This window comes from Aquarana catesbeiana, linkage group LG05 (genome assembly GCF_042186555.1).
Source record: "Aquarana catesbeiana isolate 2022-GZ linkage group LG05, ASM4218655v1, whole genome shotgun sequence".
NCBI classification, from domain to species: Eukaryota; Metazoa; Chordata; class Amphibia; order Anura; family Ranidae; genus Aquarana; species Aquarana catesbeiana.
In genome coordinates this window covers 288,961,360-288,980,257 of record NC_133328.1, presented here as the reverse complement: position 1 = coordinate 288,980,257, position 18,898 = coordinate 288,961,360, and the positions used below count along the sequence as shown (strand labels likewise).

Below are 18,898 nucleotides of genomic sequence, written 5' to 3'. Positions count from 1 at the left end.
CAGCATTTTCTGGGAAGGAGGAGATTGGTTTATAGAAACAGGGATGCAACAGACTTGAACACGTTTTCCATATATTCCTAGAAAGAGTTCAACTGAAAGCACATGGCACAGACGCAGTATATCATATCATGTCTAGTAGACTCTCTATAGCACTATATGAAAAATCACAGGCCAAGGATTTACAGTTTGTTCTTTGGAGCTATTTTCTCAGTCATCATCACTGTAGAGGAGTTGCAAGAGCAACTTTTTGGGGGTTTCTAGATCAAGCAAACGTTCAGCCTTTATCCACTCCAGGAAAAGAATAATGTTGTGTGGTACTCTTGCTCCTCTAGTCTTCTACTTACCTTTTTCTGATCCAGATGAGGCAGCACAGCTGTTGGTCAACATTTTTCTGGCTTGACACTTGAATGGGCTCTACACACTCATTCATTCTGGAGTACAAGCTACAAAGATGCAGTTACACTTTAACCGAACTGAAATGTGTGTATAGCATAAATTCCCCTTGGCTAGTGACACTACAAAAGCTTGACTGCAAGGCTTTGCATAGTCTTTCATGACAGCAATGGGAGAGGGTTTAGAGATCTCGCAGTAGATGACACTTTCCCAATACATCCAAGGAACAAATGTGTTTTTTTTCTGCCTAGATACATATACAAACTAGCAAATTTTCTTGCTTTTTCAAAGTTAACCTCAGGTGAGAAACCTTTGTTTAAAGAGGAACTGCAGTCTGCTCACATAATTTGTAATAAAAACATCTTTGCCATTCCGAAGCTTCCCTCCAACCATTTTGCATATTGTTTTATATATACTGTGATTCTTTACTTGCCAAATATGCTGCAGAAATCTCCCTCCACTGAGTCTGGCTGCAATCATTGTAACTGTGGGCAGCTGAAGCTGCTGCCTGTTCACTTCTGGATTCAGACAGCTCCAGCTCACATTAGCCCTCTTATGACTCATCCCCCCCTCCCTTCCTAGCAAACTATCACAAGCGAGAGAGAGCTGTGCATGATGTCATACGCCTAAGCATTTTAACAGACAAAGAAAGGAAGTAGGCTGTATAAGGTATTTACTGTCAGAAAAAAAATGTTTACTATTCAAAGCTGAAACAAGGGCAGAAGGTTTAATAGATGGAAAGATGAAAAAATTACTGAAGTTCCACTTTAAGTTAGGTGTGCTGTAGCCTCCTGTAAGAAGTAAAAGCCAACATTTGTAATTCAAAACTTTGCAATGTATTCCATATCAATTGTGTTTTTGCTGTTTATACTAATAAATATGAACTTCAAACCATGAGCTTCCCTTGGCCTGGTGCCAATAACCTCTTCTTCTGTATTCTTTCCTGGGATCCTGCTTGATGTTCATTCATAGCAAAAAAAGCTCCAACTGCAGGTATTCAATGTTATAAATATAAAAAGCTTGTAGAACCATTCAATAAAAATATAGGATATATACAGTACCATAGAAAATGTGTTTTCTTTCATTTTCTTTGAAAAGAAAGGGCTCAAGTCAGCAAGCTTTAACTCAATTCTCATTGTCGATCACTACTGAAAATAGGTTATATAGTGCCTGTTACTGCTTAGTGAATTGCGTTAATGTGATCTAAATGCTTTATTAGTTGTAAAAAGTTTTTTTTCTGAGATTTTCAGTCCTTTACTCTAAAAGAAATATTGTGATAGCAACACTTTATGAAGTGATTTTCTGAGCAGACTGGTTACTTTTTCATATTAAACACCTTGTTTTATAAATATGCCTGGCCTTCCATTTACAAAAGTTGAATTGCTCTCTGGGTATGAAGCTAATTTTGCTTGCAAGATGGAATGTTTTTTTTTGTCTTATGCCCCGTACACACGGTCAGACATTGATCGGACATTCCGACAACAAAATCCTAGGATTTTTTCCGACGGATGTTGGCTCAAACTTGTCTTGCATACACACGAAGTTGTCGGAAAATCCGATCATTCTGAACGCGGTGACGTAAAACACGTACGTCGGGACTATAAACGGGGCAGTAGCCAATAGCTTTCATCTCTTTATTTATTCTGAGCATGCGTGGCACTTTGTGCTTCGGATTTGTGTACACACGATCTGAAATTCCGACAACAGATTTTGTTGTCGGAAAATTTTATATCCTGCTCTCAAACTTTGTGTGTCGGAAAATCCGATGGAAAATGTGTGATGGAGCCTACACACGGTCGGAATTTCCGACAACAAGGTCCTATCACACATTTTCCGTCGGAAAATCCGACCGTGTGTACGGGGAATTAGAGTTCTGTAGTCACAGCATACACTTATTTTGTAACAGCATTGGAACTGCACTGCAGACAATAGTTTTTTTTGTTTTTTTTTTTAACAATCCAATATGAGCTTACTTGAAAAATCTCCTTTCATGTTGTGATTGCTGCCTGTCTGCTGGCCATCTCTTTTGACAACTTCCTGGATTTCCCTGCATGCTTTTCAGCTTCTCTGTTCATTGCTTTGGCTTACTTTAAAGTTCGAAGAATTACAAATCCCATGGTACCTTGCTACCTGCAAGCAGTTATTCCTGCATTGACTCCGCCTCCTGAAACATCTCCTTTCAGCACATCTGTACAGTAGGCAGTCTCTATGAAATGTGTGACGCAGCAGTCCCTACTCAGTTACCATTTCCTGACTGCAGGACGTCATACGATACCCTAGCATTGAAGTGGAAATATCTGGATGATGCCTGCAGCTACAGGCATTATCCAGACATCTTTGTCTTCAGCTGGCGATTCCCTCTCTTGTAAAAATCCATCCTAATGGATGATTAGCCACTGGGATTGCAGGCAGCGGGAGGTGACGTCCCTCCCAATGGCACTTCTTCGGGCACTCCCATGCGATCAGGGAGCCGGAGATGTGATCCGGTGGCGGGTTATCATAGATCCTGGGAGACCAGAAATGACGTAATTTCTGGCTCAGGAAGATGTAAACACTGGTATTTTTTTCCACTGGAAAGCAGAGATCGGTGTTTTTCTTTGCTTTCCAGTGGAGATATATGGGGTCTTATGAACTCCAGAAAAAAGACCTGTCATGCCTTATTCCTATTACAAGGGATGTTTACATTTTCTTTGTAATATAAATAAAAGTGATAAAAAAAATTTTTTTTTTTTTTTTTTTTTTTTTAAAAAGGGACAATGGAAAAGTAAATAAGACTCTGGGAACCCTTGGGTAACCCACTTATTACCCCCTGGTTTTGATAAAACATTATTGCGCCCATAACTGAAGCAACTTGCTTCTGTAGAACTACTCTCTGAGCCGCCAGCCCCACCCCTACCCACCCCCCAACTTCAGTTTCATTTCTTGAAAGGCCACTCGGCCCCCCATGATCCATACTGAATTTTATCCACTAACCACTTCAGTCCCGGAAGATTTGGCTGCTCAATGACCAGGCCATTTTTTGCAATACAGCACTGCATCGCTTTAACTGACAATTGCACGGTCGTGCGACGCTGTACACATACAAAATTGACGTCCTTTTTTTTCCCACAAATAGAGGAGCAACAATTTTGAAAAAAAAAAAAAAACACAATATCTTATTTTTTGCTATGATAAATATCCCACATTTTAAAAAAATAAATAATTTTTCCTCAGTTTAGACCGATATGTATTTTTTTAAAAAACAAAAATATCGCAATCAGCTTATACTGATTGGTTTGCGCAAAAGTTATAGCGTCTACAAAATAGGGGATAGATGTATGGCATTTTTTTTTTTTTTTTTACTAGTAATGGAGGTGATCTGTGATTTTTATCTCGGGACTGCGATATTGCAGCAGACAAATTGGACACTTGACATTTTTGGGACCATTGACAATTATACAGCAAATGGTGCTATAAAAATGCATTGATTACTGTATAAATGTCACTGGCAGGGAAAGGGTTAACACTAGGGGGCAATCAAGGGGTTAACTGTGTTCCCTAGGTGTGTTCTAACTGTAGAGGGGATGGGACTGTCTAGGAGCAGCGAGAAAGATCGGTGTTCATACTTAGCATGAACACACGATCTGTCTCCTCTCCCCTGAAAGAACCGGAATTTGTGTGTTTACACACACACAGATCCCGGTTCTCGCTCTGTCACGAGCGATTGCGCCCTCCGGGCACTCGCATCGGCTCTGGCCACATGCTGCGGGCGCACGGCCCTATTGGCCAAAAGGCCAATCGATGTAAGGTAAAACTGCGGTGGCTGGTTGGCAAGCAGCTAACATATTGTACCTGCTTCGCACAGAATACTCCTACATTATACTGTGTGCATTTACCCTGGAATCTGTTGATCCACACTCCCACACCTCTTTTATATACGTACCTTAATAGATGGGCGTGTTGTCTCCCCCCCGCGGCACAGATTGTTCCCAGATTTTGTTTCTGTCACAGCTTATGGAGAAGAAATACTCAAAACTCAATGGTTTGGGAAGAACTATAAATGAATGGTTTTGTCCAGCATGACATACTGTGCTGGATATAGAACACAGATGCACTGCCTACTAAGTCTTACACTTAGCCATCCTCACTACTCTCAGATGGCTGATGTAAGGCTCCCAGTCAGGCTCTACCTTTGGCAGTACTTTGGGAAGATAATTTTTCCACCAGCTGAAGACCTTTCCAATGCATGGAGATTCTTCTGTGCATGCAGAGCCTGGCAGAGACTCTGGGTGAGGATGATGTGTGGTTCTAAGCAGGCTGCACAGCAAAGATCTTAGAGCAAGTATAAGAACGGGGGGAAAAGGTGCATATTTAAAAAAAAAGGTAACTGCTCTAAAACTACAATTATCTTTTAAGGGTTTGTGTACACACCCTTAGGACACTTTCACAATGAGGCGGTGGGGGCGTTGGCGGTAAAGCGCCGCTATTCTTAGCAGTGCTTTACTATTAACCCCCGCTAGCGGACGATTAAGGGGTTAATGTAGCCCATGTAGCGCCGCTGCCAAAGCGCTTTGCAGGCACTGCCCATTGATTTCAGTGGGCAGAGGCACTTTAGGAGCGGTGTATACATCGCTCCTAATGTATGCATCACTCCTAAAGCGCTCTAAAGATCCTGCTTGCAGGACTTTTTTTTTTTTTTTTTTTTTAATGCCTCGCAAGCGCACAGCTCCAGTGTGAAAGCACTTGGGCACTGGAGTGACAGGAGAGGCGCTATTTTTAGCACTAAAACACCTGTAAAGCGCCTCAGTGTGAAAGTAGCCTTAGAAGTCAAACTAGCTTTCACAAAACAAAAAAAAATAAAAATATTTGCAATTTAGATTAATCTGAGATTGTTTTCAAATCTTTCTAGGTACATGTCATGTACAAGTTCACTCACAATGATTTGTATGGAGGAAAAAAAATGATGCAATTTATGGCAAAAACCAACAAAATATGCAAATGCATGCTGCTGTATAAGATACATTGCAACATTTTTACACTGCATTCTCAGATCATTTGAAAACGTATGTCAGTATAAAAAATTGCATTTTTGATGGGCAATGATACCATTTTGAGATCATTTTTTTTCATGCATTTTCTAGGGGGAAAGGAATTTTATGGTTAGCTTCCTGGAATAAAGTTCACATGCTATGGATAAAAGGTAAGAAAAATACTGTCCAACTGTGTATACTGTCACCAATCCTGCTGACTGTCCAGATCCTTGTTGAAGCCCCTGCAAAGATTGTCAAAAATTCACTTTTCTTCAAAGCGGATTCATGCACACCATCAGGCCCATCCACCACCTAAACCATGACAACACCCAGGCCTGATGATTAGCTGTAGTTAATGCAGCATACTGCCACAATTTTGTTTATATTTTAGAGTGGTTTGGGAAGATGAAATAGTTCAGACAAGCTTTTGTACTATGAGCGCACCTGGAAGATTGTAACTTCCTCTGTCCCTATGATATGAGCACAAGAAATAAGGGGGTTGGTTGTCACTAGGCCAAAAAAAAAAATCAAAGTTAGACTTACTGGTAATGGTATTTCCAGTTCTGCAGGACAGCGTCTGATAGCATGTAGCTCCACCCACTTTTTACAGGAAACCCTGAGCACCAACCGTTTAAAAGGGAGGACCTTCCCACCTAGGTGTCAGCTGTAGAATGGAAAATTATGTATATATCGCGCTGACACCAAAAAGCTTCAAACAGCAACCAGCACAGAAATAGACAAATGCAAATCTAACTAGAAATAAAAATAAGTGTAGCGCTAAAGATTCTGTACTAAAAAATCATGTGTGTAAAAATAATGTGTTCAAAATCAATATAAATAAATGCAAACACAAATTTTATATTAAACACGAAATGAGTTCATATAGTGTCCTGAAATTAATAAGTCCATAAAGTGAATAAATAGATAATGGTGAAAAGAAATGAACTGGATCAAGTGAAGAAAAAAAACGTGTTCCTTGTGACATCAATGTTGAGTGAATATACAAAGCAACCACCACCAGTTGTGAGAAGGCTTACTGGGGTGAATAGACTCAAATGGGCATACGCTCAATGAGTCAACAAAGCTTATGGTGTAAACACCAATACATGGGACATCCACGCTTGTACTTCTGACCAAAGTAGAAGATGATCCCTCCGTCCAATGGCTGGCTTAGATAGACATTTTGCAGATGTGACCAACAAGACGAGTTTCTCATGCAGTCAAGCAGTGTGACCAAAAAAGAAAAATACTCCAGTGTGAACCCATAAAAGTAACTGAAATTATTAAAAAATTGGGAAAAACACTAAATGGGAGCCTCTGCCTATGTGTCAGCTGTAGAAGAGTACCTAAAGGCATACTAGAAGTCATAAATAACAAGAAAAAAAAGGGTGGGCAGTAGCTGCTGTCCTGAAAGACTAACTTAGATGTTCCAAATTTGTCCTTCAGTACAGCATCTGAGAGGATAATCATCAAGGGGGGTGGGGAAAGGCAACAGCCTGCAGGACGTTCCTGCCAAATGACTGATCCCTAACCAATAACAAATCCATCCTGTAAGGTCGGATGAAAGTAACTACTATGCAAATCTAATCTGAACTGACCCCAGCCCTTTCTGTCCAAGGCATAACCACAGCCCTGGTATAATGGGCTCCAATCCCTGCGGTAGCTCCCAGATTTATGACAGCGTAGGCTTGTTTAATAGCTAAATTAAGCCACCTGCCTATGGTATTCTTAGAGGCTTTTTGCCCTTTATGGATTTCTGGAAACAGCACAAACAACGAATTAGACTTCCTGAATCCTATAGTGATCTTGAGATAATGAATCGCGCAACTCCTGACATCAAAGGCGCACGATGGAAAGTTGAGGACTTTAGTCAAAAACCCAGGATCGGTCTTAAACTATCCGATTCGGAAAGATGGTCAAAAATGATTCACAGATTGATAAAGCCTGAAGTTCACAGATTCTCTAGGCTGAACTGCTATCAAACGTACTGTCTTAAACATGGGCAATCTGAACACTGCATCTTCAAAAGTCTCTTTGGCCAAAGCCTGCAATCAATGGATCCTCTGCAAGACTTTAGGAAATTGACATTCAGGTAGAACAAGGGACCCTGGAACAGGAGCTCCAAGTATCAATGAGAAAGGTCTGAGAGGCTCAGGAGAGTAGAGATCCTCTTTGCCTGGAACTTTATTAGAACCCAGATAAGCTAAAAAGGGGAGAGGGGGCGTAATCCAGCTGGAATTCCCAAGGATATGCTGAAGCATCGACTCCCAAAGGCTTGATCTCTGAACAGGGAAAGGAATTTTGGCACCTCCAAGTTTGCTTTGTTCATTCTGATTCCAATTCTCGATGCTTGCTGAGAAAATCTGCTACAAGGTTTGAATTCCCTTGTAGGTTCACTGCCATTAAGAATCCCCGATTTTGTTCAGACCACTTTAGAATCACTCCCACTAGAAATAGGAGAGCTCCTGGTCCCCCATTGCTTTGTGATATATGCTCTTGCTGAGGCATTGCCTGAAAGGACCTGAACATGCTGTCCCTGAAGCAACCGTTGAAAGGATAGGAGGGCTAGAGCTACTGCTCTCAGTTCCCTCCAACTGGAGGGTCTTGCGGACTCCTCCTTTGCCCAGGTACTCTGATTAATCTCCCCATTCAGATGCATGTCCCAGCCCCATACCCTTGCATCTCTCATGAGCCTTTTGAAACTTGGAAAGAACCAGAACCACCCCCATTGACCGGTTGTCTCATTTCCTCCACCACCAAAGGGATATTTTCACTTGGCTGAAGAATTTGAAGGCATCTTCTAGGGATTGTTGATGTCGCTTCCAGTTCGAATAATAATCTGTGGGAGTGGAAAGATGTGCAACTGTGCCCACTGAACTGTCGGACAAAGTCAGTAGGCCTAGTGTTGACATTGTTGATCTTATCGATAATTTCTGGTTGCACTGAAGTACCATGGTTGACTGGACTTTGACTTTTTCGATCAGTAATCCAGCATTTGGGTGGTCAAGAGGGGAACGAACGAAAAAAGGTATGGCCTGGTTTGACCCTCAACCAGCTACCCAGGGAGAACACAAAGCCACCTATGGCTCCTAGCCCAGTGCTCCCACCATTGAGGAAAAAACACAAACTTATGCCTAGGTGGAGCGTCCTCCCTTTTTAACCTCTTCAATACCAGGCACTTTCCCCCCTTCCTGCCCAGGACAATTTTCAGCTTTCAGCGCTGTCACATTTTGAATGACAATTGCATGGTCATGCAACACTGTACCCATACAAAATTTTTATAATTTTCTTTCCACAAATAGAGCTTTCTTTTGGTGGCATTTGATCACCTCTGCTGTTTTATTTTTTGTGCTATAAACAAAAAAACGACAATTTTGAAAAAAAACAAAAAGTGATGGGTGGCACTGTATAAGCAGCACTGATGAGGAGCTACTGACAGGCATGACTGAGTGGCATTTGAACGGCACTGACAGGCATTACTGATGGGGCACCGATTGCCATTCCTATGGGAACTGACAGGCGTTTATTATGGGGCACAGGCTGGCAGGCGATGGGGGCCGATTATCAGGGCAGACTCCCCCTCTGACAGGGAGATCTGCCTATCGGATCTCCCTGTCAACGTGAACCGAGAAAAGCCATTTACCAGCATTTCCTGGTTCACGCGATGATCAGCTGTGATTGGTCACAGCTGATCACGTGGTAAGAAGCCTCTGTCAGGGGCTCCATACCACGATCGGAGTTGCGGTGTGTCAGACTGACACACAGCGCCTCTGATTGCCGCGCTGCATGCAGGCTTGTTATCCTGATCACGTCATATGACGTCCGATCAGGATAACTGAACCACTTTGCCGCCATCATAGTGCTATATGGCGGGCAGCAAGTGGTTAAAGAACTGGTGCTGCAGGGTTTCCAGGGAAGTGGGTGGAGCTACACTCTCAGGTGCTGTTCTGAAAGATGATTTGAGAAAGTATCAGTAATAACCTCAGAGATTCTATCATTTCCCCATTTTACATAAAAGTGTTGTTTTGCATGCCGTGTCTCCCATTACGCCTTGTCTCGACAAGAATTAAAGAAAAATATCTCCAACAGGACAAAAAAGCAATAGTCACGAAAGAGGTTTTCAGCCTTCTCCGCCTTCTCCAATCTGTCTAAAACAAAAAAAAAAGTTTTGGCTGGAGTTGGGATTTAAAATACACCTTACTTGTCACTGCAAGGTGCCAACTAAAATACTGATGTGTTGCTGTTCTCTGGCCTCTTCATGTATCCAACAAGGGTGTGGTGAATACCTGTTCCCCCTCCCCTGCCACGTGACACGGTTTTTCTATCACTAATTGATGTACAAGCAAGGCAAACCACAGCAATCAGCTGGGGAGCAGGTATTTGACACATCCCAAAGTATGAGTTACCTGTAGCTGCCAGAGACACACAAAGGCCAAGTATAGGAAGTCTTATAGGCTTTTTTTTTTTTTTTATGTTGTGACCATGTAGTGACAAAATCACTGAAAGCTGGGAAAATTACAAATCTTCCCCTCCTTTAAAGCTCCCCATGTACTGCAAGGGTTAAATGTTTGTTTTTGTCTAGGGTACATTAAAAAAAAAAAAAAAAAAAACAAACACAACAACCAGTTTTACTTACCTTACCTCTTGCGTCTCTGGCAGCCTTTCCTCTCCCCTCCGATGCTCTGGGTTGTGGGTGGGGCCCTTGGTGTCCTCACTTACAATGCAGGACTAATGGTCCTCCATTGTACATGTTGATGTCAGAGTGTGACCGAAAGACTGGTCACCCAAAGCTGCTTTTCTTTGGTGCTCTGTCATGTTGAAAGGAGGAGCCTGCGAGAGCGAGGAAGAAGGTAAGTAAAAATGTTTTTTGTTTTTTTAAGGTACCTTACACAAAAATAAGCAATAAACCCTTTGCAGCGCCAAAGGAATTACAGATTTTTCCATTTTAAAACACCCACACAATGGAAATATGTTTTTTCTTAGAGCTTAGTCACACCAGGTGCATTGTCATGTATTTTGCAGCAAAGACAAAACATATATTTGTTTCCCCTAGAGTCTGTCCACACCAATGCACTGCAAAAAGTCCCTCATGCTGCACTGGCAAGTATCCTAATCAATTCAAATAGAGTTTTTAAAACAAATCTTCAGCATCTGACACTTTCACCTTGCTGAGTTCTCTGGCTCCCCCACAGCCACTACACTACTGTGTGTCCCCTTACGCTGGCCATTAACTACTGTGTTTACTTTTTGAATTTTTTTTTTTTGAGGAAACAGCACCTCTTTATGGCTTAATACATTGCAAAACATTTACTAAAGCTGGAAAAGTGGAAACTCTGGTGCAGCTCTGAATAGAAACCAATCAGGTTTTATTGTCAAAGCTTAATAGAACAAGCTGAGCTTAGAAGCCGATTGGCTACCATGTTCAGCTGCACCAGTTTTAGTAAATCTACCCCATTGCATTGCTGTAAGATAAAGTAAAACATGAGTGTTACCACAATGTGTGATATTACAATGATTTGCATTAGAATGCCATCCCAAAATGTGGCTGCATCAGAGGCCACACAACATTACATAAAAAAAACAAGATGCAGCAGGAACTATTTTTTTCTGCATTGAAACGTGAATATCCTGACAGCCTATTCATTTTGAAAACTGAGTTGTGGCACACTGTGTTCTGGCCCTTAAAGTGGTTGTAAACTTTAACCTACAGGTAAGGCTATAATAAGTCTGACTTGTAGGTACTGGAAATATCTCCTAAACCTGCAGTTTAGGAGATATTTACCATATACGCTTGCGCCGTCATTGGCGCATGCGCACTGAAGAAAGGGCCCATGCCATGACTGTCAGCTCCCGTGCGCATGCGCAAGAGTGACGTCACGCGACTCCGGCCAATCAAAGAGCTGGAGTCCACGGCCCCGGAAGGAAGAGAGGTGAAGATGGGTGCGGCCACCAGCGGGGACATCGCGGGCACATGCATACTAGCCCATTATGTAGTGTTTTTCGGTGCACTGCCTGTAAACGCGATTATGATGAAAGCATATCTTCGTCCTGCATGCTGCATCTTTGGTATGCTATCATTAAACATGCATTCTAATAGAGTTTAATGGAATCACTCCTATATGCGTGTAAATTGCAATGTGGAAAAACCGCACAGATGATATGAACCCTGCCTAACCTAACATGGTTGCTGAAGGGGAGGGTTCACACAGGCCGCAATGATTTACTTTGCGGCTGCAGTAATAGTCATGCCACGGGTCATGTTCTGTGGGTAGTACTTCTGCCAAACACAACCTATTTAAGAGAATGGGGCTGCACTGAAACTGTAATGTACTGCACACAGATGTGGTGCTATTGGCTTTCAAGCGTTAAAACAGGTGTCCCAAGGGTGACATATCACTTCTAAGCTGCTCGCCAAATGCCTCTGAAAAGCAAAAACCTTAGTTAGACTTACCGGTGACTGCATTTCTACGAGTCTTTCAGGACAGCACCTGGAGAGAGTGCATCTCCACTCACTTCCCAAGGAAACACTGAAGTCATTCCTTTAAAGCCTGGACACTTCCACCATGGCCTCAGTTGTTACCGAGTACCTCCAGCCATGCTGAAATTATATAAGCAGAACATAGCAACCACAACACTTTAACATTTATAAACAAGGGAGGGTCAACAGCGCTGTCCTGAAAGACTCGTAGAAATACTGTTACCGGCAAGTCTAGCTAAGGTTTTCTCACCTCGTCTTTCAGGACAGCACCTGGAGATGATAAACGAGTACTTACTCTTAGGGTGGGATTACCGCCTGCAGGACCTTCCTACCAAACGATTGCTCTGCTGCCTAGTGCAGGTCCTTCCTATAGTTACGAGTAAAGGTGGAATAACTCGTCCATTTGGCCGCCTTGCAGATTCGCCCTGGCAAAGCCCCAGGTCGTTCCGCCCAGGATGTTGCTACAGCCCAGGTTGAATGGGCCACTACCCCTGTGGGAGGTTCTATTTCCGCAGCCCTATAAGCTTCGTGGATAGCCATCCGAAGCCACCTACCAATCGTGCTTTTAGAAGCTCTGTAACCCCTACGAGACCCAGAAAATAAAACAAATACTTTGTTACCTCCAGAGAGCATAAAACACATCTCTTTACGTCCAGACTATGAAAATCTCTTTCCTTAGAGCATGTTGGAACCTGACAGAACGTTGGTAGAATTATCTCTTGGGATCTGTGAAAAACTGAAGCAACCTTCGGCAAAAAACCCAGATCTGTCCTTAGAATTACCCACTAACTATCTGAGAAAACTGTCAAGAAAGGCTCAATGATAGATAACGCCTGAAGTTCACTGACCCTTCTAGCCGAGGTGACTGCTATCAACAGTGTTAGTTTTAACAACCAAAATTTAATTGTGGCTTCTTCTGGTGGTTCAAAAGGTCTTCTAGTCAGACCCTGAAAAACAATCAATAAATCCCATTTAGGAAAACACTGGAACTGGTCTAGCCCTAGCTAGTGCCTTGAAAAACCTGATGATCCAAGGGTCTAGAGATAATCTTCTCTCTAGAAAAACAGATAGTGCAGCTACCTGAACTTTCAAGGTGCTTGCTGCCAAACATTTCGTCATGGAGAAATTCCAGAACGGAAAGGTTCTCCTGTGGAGAGTAATTTTTTGAAAACGCATTAGGAATTGAAGCATTTCCAGGTTTTAAAATAAATGGCCCCTGTGACCTTCTTCCTGCTAAATAGCAGGGCACAAATTAAACTATTGGACAAATCCTTATTCCTCAGGATTTGCTCCTCAGTAACCAAGCTGCCAGCCTGAGATGACCTACGTTGGGATGCAGAAGGGGACAACGAGTCAGCATGTCCTTTCGGACCAGAAGAGACCAATGGGACTCTACTGCTAACTTTAGTAGGACTGAAAACCAAGGCCTCTTGGTCCAATACGGGGCCAGTAGAATTAGAGTTGTCTTTTCTCCCTGTAGCTTCCTGAGCACTAAAGGGATCATTTCCACAGGGGGAAAAGCGTAACACAAGTGGAAGGTCCAGCTCTGAGCCAGTGCGTCCAGACCCTCCGCTTGGTCCTGCCTGTTCAGAGAAAAGTAGACCGGAACCTTTGCATTTGTTTATGGTGCAAAAAGGTCTACCTGGGGAGCTCCCCATCTGTCTACTATCCTCTGAAAAACCTTCGGACTTAAGTAGAAGAAGGGTGCTAGAGTCCGAATGAAGCCTAAAAAGTCCGCTATCTGGTTTAGGTTGCCCTTCAGATGCACTTCTGTTAAGGATGCCACATTGTCCTCTGCCCAAGTCAGAGTCTGTAGGGCCAAGTTTAGAAGACACCTGCTTCTTGTGACCCCGTCTTGAGATGTAAGTCACTGCCGTGGCATTGTCTGACAACACCTGGATGTGTTGGCCCCTGATCATCTATCGGAAGGCCCACAACCCCAGGAAAATGGCTGTTAGTTCCCTCCAGTTCTCTCCTGGTTTCCTCTACTGACCAGGACCCCTGGGTCATCTGGTTTTCAAGATGTGCACCCCACCCCCAGGAGCTCGCATCTGTTAAGATTTTTGCTGCGGGAAAGGTCCAGAACAAACCCTTGCTCAAATTCGTTTGCCTCCTCCATCACCATAACTTTCTTTTAACTGGAGATGGGATCCTGATCTGTTTCTCCAAAGACTCTCCCGTAGGCCCAACTCTGTTAAATCGCCTGTTGGTGGTCTCTCGCATGGAGGCCAACCCACTGAACAGCTGGGATTGAGGCTGCGAGAAACCCCAGCGTGGACATGGCTGCCCAAACTGTAACAGATAGATTTGTCTGCACTTTCTTTACTGCAGCCTGCACCTTTATCATATTTTCATATTTTCCTCTGGGAGGAAAATATTTTTCTGTACCGAGTCGATGACATAGCCAAGGAAAATGATCACCTGAGAAGGAATTAGGTTTGATTATTCTTTGTTCAGAATCCAACCCAAATTTTCTAAATGGCTCTGCGCCCTTTTCAAGTCCCTGCATAATAGGTCTTTTGAGCTGGCGAACAAAATGAGGTTGTCCAGATATGGTACTACAGATACCCCCTTAAACCTAAGCTGTGCCAATGCTTCTGCCATGATCTTCGTGAAGATCCTTGGGGGAAGCGGAGAGACCGAACGGGAGAGCCCTGAACTGAAAGTGCGACACGACTCCCCCTGCTCCGATTGCCAGATACAGATATCTCTGTGACGTCTGTGTTATGGGAAAATGCAAGTATGCGTCCCTGAGATCTATGGAGGCTAGAAAGCACCCCACGGGAAGAAGTTGTCTCACCAAATAAATTGTGTACATACAAAAGTTTTTGTATCGAATGGACCGGTTTAAGATCTTTAAAATTCAGTATTAACCTGAACTTTGACAGCTTTTTCACTAGAAAAACCATACGAATAACACCCCATTCCTTCCTCTTCCTGGGGTACTGGGATGATTACCTTCTGTTGAAGGAATTCTTGCAAGAGTGATGTCATCGCCAAAAGACTTCTCTTGATCTCTGGGGAGCTATGTCACATAAAATCGAGACAGCAGACTTTCCAAGTGCGTAGCCCTCCGAGATTACTTTGAGAACAAACGCACTGGACGTCGCCCCCTCTCACTGCAGGAAAAAGGACTGGAGCCTTTCTCCCACAGTCGGGAGACCACCACTAGGTCTTTGCGGGTTGGCTGGGGGGACGAAACAACCCCCCCGACTTGCCCCGACCCCTCTGGGACTGCCAAGGTCTCTTTTGTCCTGTTTCCTTTGAGTCCCAGGTCTGGTAAAAAGGACGAAAATTCTTTTTTGGTTGTGGTGCAACTTTCTTTTTGGCCGGAAATGCTTTCTTCTTATCTGCTGTTCTGTCCAGAACAGCGTCAAGATCGGGAATAAATACCACATCCCCCTCAAAGGGTAGACCACACAGCTTCACTTTAGAGGCTGAATCGCCTGACCAGGTCTTTACCCACAAAGCTCTTCTAGCTGAATTAATGCTGAAGATCTTGCGGACATCTTCACCGACTCAGCCACCATGTAACCTACTGCCTTTTGTAGGACTGGAAGAGTGTCCAGCAAATCTTTGTGAGAAGTTCCTCCCTCAATATGGCCCTTTAGTTGTTCCAACCAATGTTCTAAATTCCTGGCTACCACTGTAGATGCCATCGCCGGTTTGAGATTAGCCAGTGTAGAATCCCAAGCCTTTTTTAACAAAGAATCAGCTCTCTTGTCCATAGTGTCCTTTAAGATCCCCATGTCCTCAAAAGCTAAGTCAGTGTTTTGCGAAACTTGCGAGAAAGCTGAGTCAAGTTTAAGTCTCTTGTTCCAAACTTGCGCGCTATCTTCATCAAAAGGGAATCTCCTTTTAAGAGACCTGGAAAAAATATACTGTGCATTGGATCTCCTCCCCAGCAGATCCCCAAACAACAGTCAGTGCAACAAACATACCCCACAAAAGCACTGCTGCAAAAAAACGCACACTCCCCAGAGAAGTCACCTGTGTAGTGTGAGGCAGGCTCCCTCCCACTACAGGGGAGAAAGAGAGGGACAGAAAAAATATATAGCACAGGTAATTTAACAGATACCACTGCCTCGCCTACCTCGTGGCTCCTGCTCCCACCACCGCTGCTGGTTCCTCTGGCTCCATTCTCCCAGTGTTCAGCAGCCGTCCGGCAGCTTCTAATTTCAATTTTTCCTGGTCCATTCGCCATTGCGTGGACTGGAAAATCAACCACCGAGGCCGCCTCCCCCTTCTGCGTTCCAGCGGCCGGAACTGGGAGCCGCCGCGCACTGACGGAAGTCCCGCCCCGTCCAGCAGCTATGTCACTTGCCACTTGGACCGGACCAGTGCAGACTCCAGAGACTCCGCACCATGCAGATTCCCTCAGCCCGCGCCCGCCAGTCTATCGGCGCAGGACCCCTGTCAGTCTCTGCCCTCGCCGGGCTCGAGAAGTGGGAAGACACCGGAATACCCCCCACCCGTCGGGGGTGGGGGGGGGGGGTTGGGCTGGCCGTAGGATCAGAAAAAAACAAAAACACAATCAGGTATGCTCCTACCATACTCCACCTGGAGAGAGCAGCAGCACACCCCTGGTCCACTGCAGCACCATGGCTGGAGGAAACACTACAACTGAGGCCATGGTGGAAGTGTCCAGGCTTTAAAGGAATGACTGCAGTGTTTCCTGGGAAGTGCTCTCCAGGTGCTGTCCTGGAAGGCGAGGTGAGAAAACATTGCTTTTCAAAAGGAGCAGCAATGATAGCTGCAAGTGTACATGAGCCCTTAAAGCTGGCCATACGTATACTGAAATTTGTCCAGTTCAGCAAGGACCGGACGAGTTTTGATCCATGTCTGGGCGGGGGGGTTGTACAGAAGTGCAGCCACCTTGATTTTCCCTGCCTAATTAGTGCTGTATGCTATAGCCTGCAACACTGATCAGTGTATTCTAAAGGTGGGGAAGGCTCCCAGCCAACAGAATGCAATAACTCAGCAGGGAAGATTCTCAGATTCACATTGAGTGTGTGGATGGGGAACTGAGTCGCTTTTTTTTTTTCATTCAACCCGCTGGTTGGAGAAAAAAAAAAAAAAAAAAAAAAAAAACACACACACTAACCTATGGGCTGCCTAACTATAGACAGCCCGCAGCACCAGTCCTGTGTATTTGAATAGGTCGGGCATGGTGGCAGTTCTGCCTGCCAAATAACAATAGGTGGTATCGTTTTGTGTTGCAACCGTGGCATTGTGTACTAACATGGCCACTGGCTATGTTAAGTTGCGGAGGGGCGGTAAGTCCCCATTCACACTTCACGTTCCTGCTCATGATTTTGCATGAGTGATTTTCACGTGATTTGGCGTGTCACACATAAGGCAGCCCATTCACGTTAGTCAGCTGCCCTATGAGCATTTGTCCCCCAAAAGACGCTCCTATTCCTTTTTAGGCAATAAGCTTTGCGCAGTTTTTAAAGTCATGTTTTGCCATGATTGTGGCATGATTCTGTCATGTGACAATTGCTGCAAAATATGGGTAATGATTAAGCACAAGAAGTATTTGTGAAACGTGTCTACGTGACTGTATGTTGGTGTCATCACAGTGTTTAATAAAAGGCAATTGGAACCTCTGGATGTTGCTGCAAAATCGTACTGCACGTGGGGTACCAGATAAAATGAATGGAACCCAAACACACGTTCTGCGCTGATTCTACACGATTTGGAATTAATTCCAAATTGCAAAGTGCAAATGGGGTCTAATACTGCAGCTTAAAGCTGGTCTTCACCCTCCTGAGGTCGATCCCGCCTCTCCACCTCTGCAGGAATAGGGCATAGTTTTTTTGTCTTCTTTAGTTTACGTTTTTAATTTTTTTTTTTTAATGTAAAGTCCACCCTGCCTCCCCATGCATGTCACTCGCCTTAGGCAAATACGCACACTGCCCGCTGTACCTCCCTGGATATGTACGTCACATACGCCTTTAATTCAAAAACAGGAGGGGGCGGGCCTATCAGTGCATCATCAAGAGGCCCGTCCGCCGAACCCGGAAGAGCTGGTGGGCCGCTCGATGACATCAGAGAAAACATGGCGGCACGGGATGACGCTGTGGCTGGGCATGAGATGATCTAAGTGGGTCATTGCTAGTGCCAACGGATGGGCGAGTATCTGAAATGTCCAGATACCGCCATTAGGTAAGCGGAGGAAAAAATGAATTTAAAAAAAATGGAGAGGTTGTCCAGAGTTTCGCTCAAAACGCTTGATTTCCTCCACCACCTGTGTAAATGAAGCCTAATAAATACTCTCTACAACACACATGTATCCAGTGTACAGTGCTTAAGACCTGGGGGAAACAAAAGGCAAGCTAGGCATTCCAGACACATGAAGCACCTGTCACAGCAATGAAATCATGTGCTTGGCATGCTGCTCGCTCTATGGTAGTACATTCCTCGCTCTATGGTAGTACATTCCTCCCAGCCCCCCACCCCTCCTTACCTTTCCGCAGCTCCCTATCCCACACGGCGACAATAACCCTGGAGTGTTTTCTATGGTGAATCAGCCACAGAGACAGGGTCTGCACACTCTGCTGGGAGTTACTCAGCTCCGACAGCTTTTTCTCCAGGGCCGCCTCAGAGAACGCAGACATGCCGGCCAGCTGCTCCCCACTCACTGCCTGCACCGCTGGACCTTCACACACAGCGGATGACAGATACTTGGCCGTGCTGCCTTCTAACTAATAACCAAACATATCTACTGAACACTAACGCTGCTATCTCACCAAAGGCAGGAAACAGTATGCGGGGAAAGGGCGGAAATGACGTCGAGAAAAGGCAGAAATGACGTTGGGACATGTGTTGAGTGTTGTTTTTGCCAGGAAGAGGTTAACAGCCATGTTGGTACACCCATGGAATCCGGATTCTAAAGAGCACCCCTGCCACCTAGTGATCAGTGTTATGTAATGCACTGCTCCCTCCGTTGACATTCAAGCCCCTCTTTTTTTTTGTACAAAGCATTTTTGTTTGATGATCTGTATTTACTTGTACC

The 18,898-nt window shown here is 44.3% G+C and overlaps 1 protein-coding gene across 3 annotated transcripts in view; it reads right to left on the bottom strand.

Annotated features, from left to right (window-relative positions):
* RPRD1A (regulation of nuclear pre-mRNA domain containing 1A) overlaps nucleotides 1-18,683 on the bottom strand; it is a 189,997-nt gene extending 171,314 nt beyond the window's left edge. For all 3 annotated transcript variants that reach the window (XM_073630773.1, XM_073630775.1, XM_073630774.1), the window contains exon 1: nucleotides 18,350-18,683. In XM_073630773.1, coding sequence (XP_073486874.1) covers nucleotides 18,350-18,500 — 151 coding nt within the window. In that variant the 5' untranslated portion in view covers nucleotides 18,501-18,683. The remainder of the gene's footprint in view (nucleotides 1-18,349) is intronic.
* Between the last annotated feature and the right edge of the window lie 215 nt (nucleotides 18,684-18,898).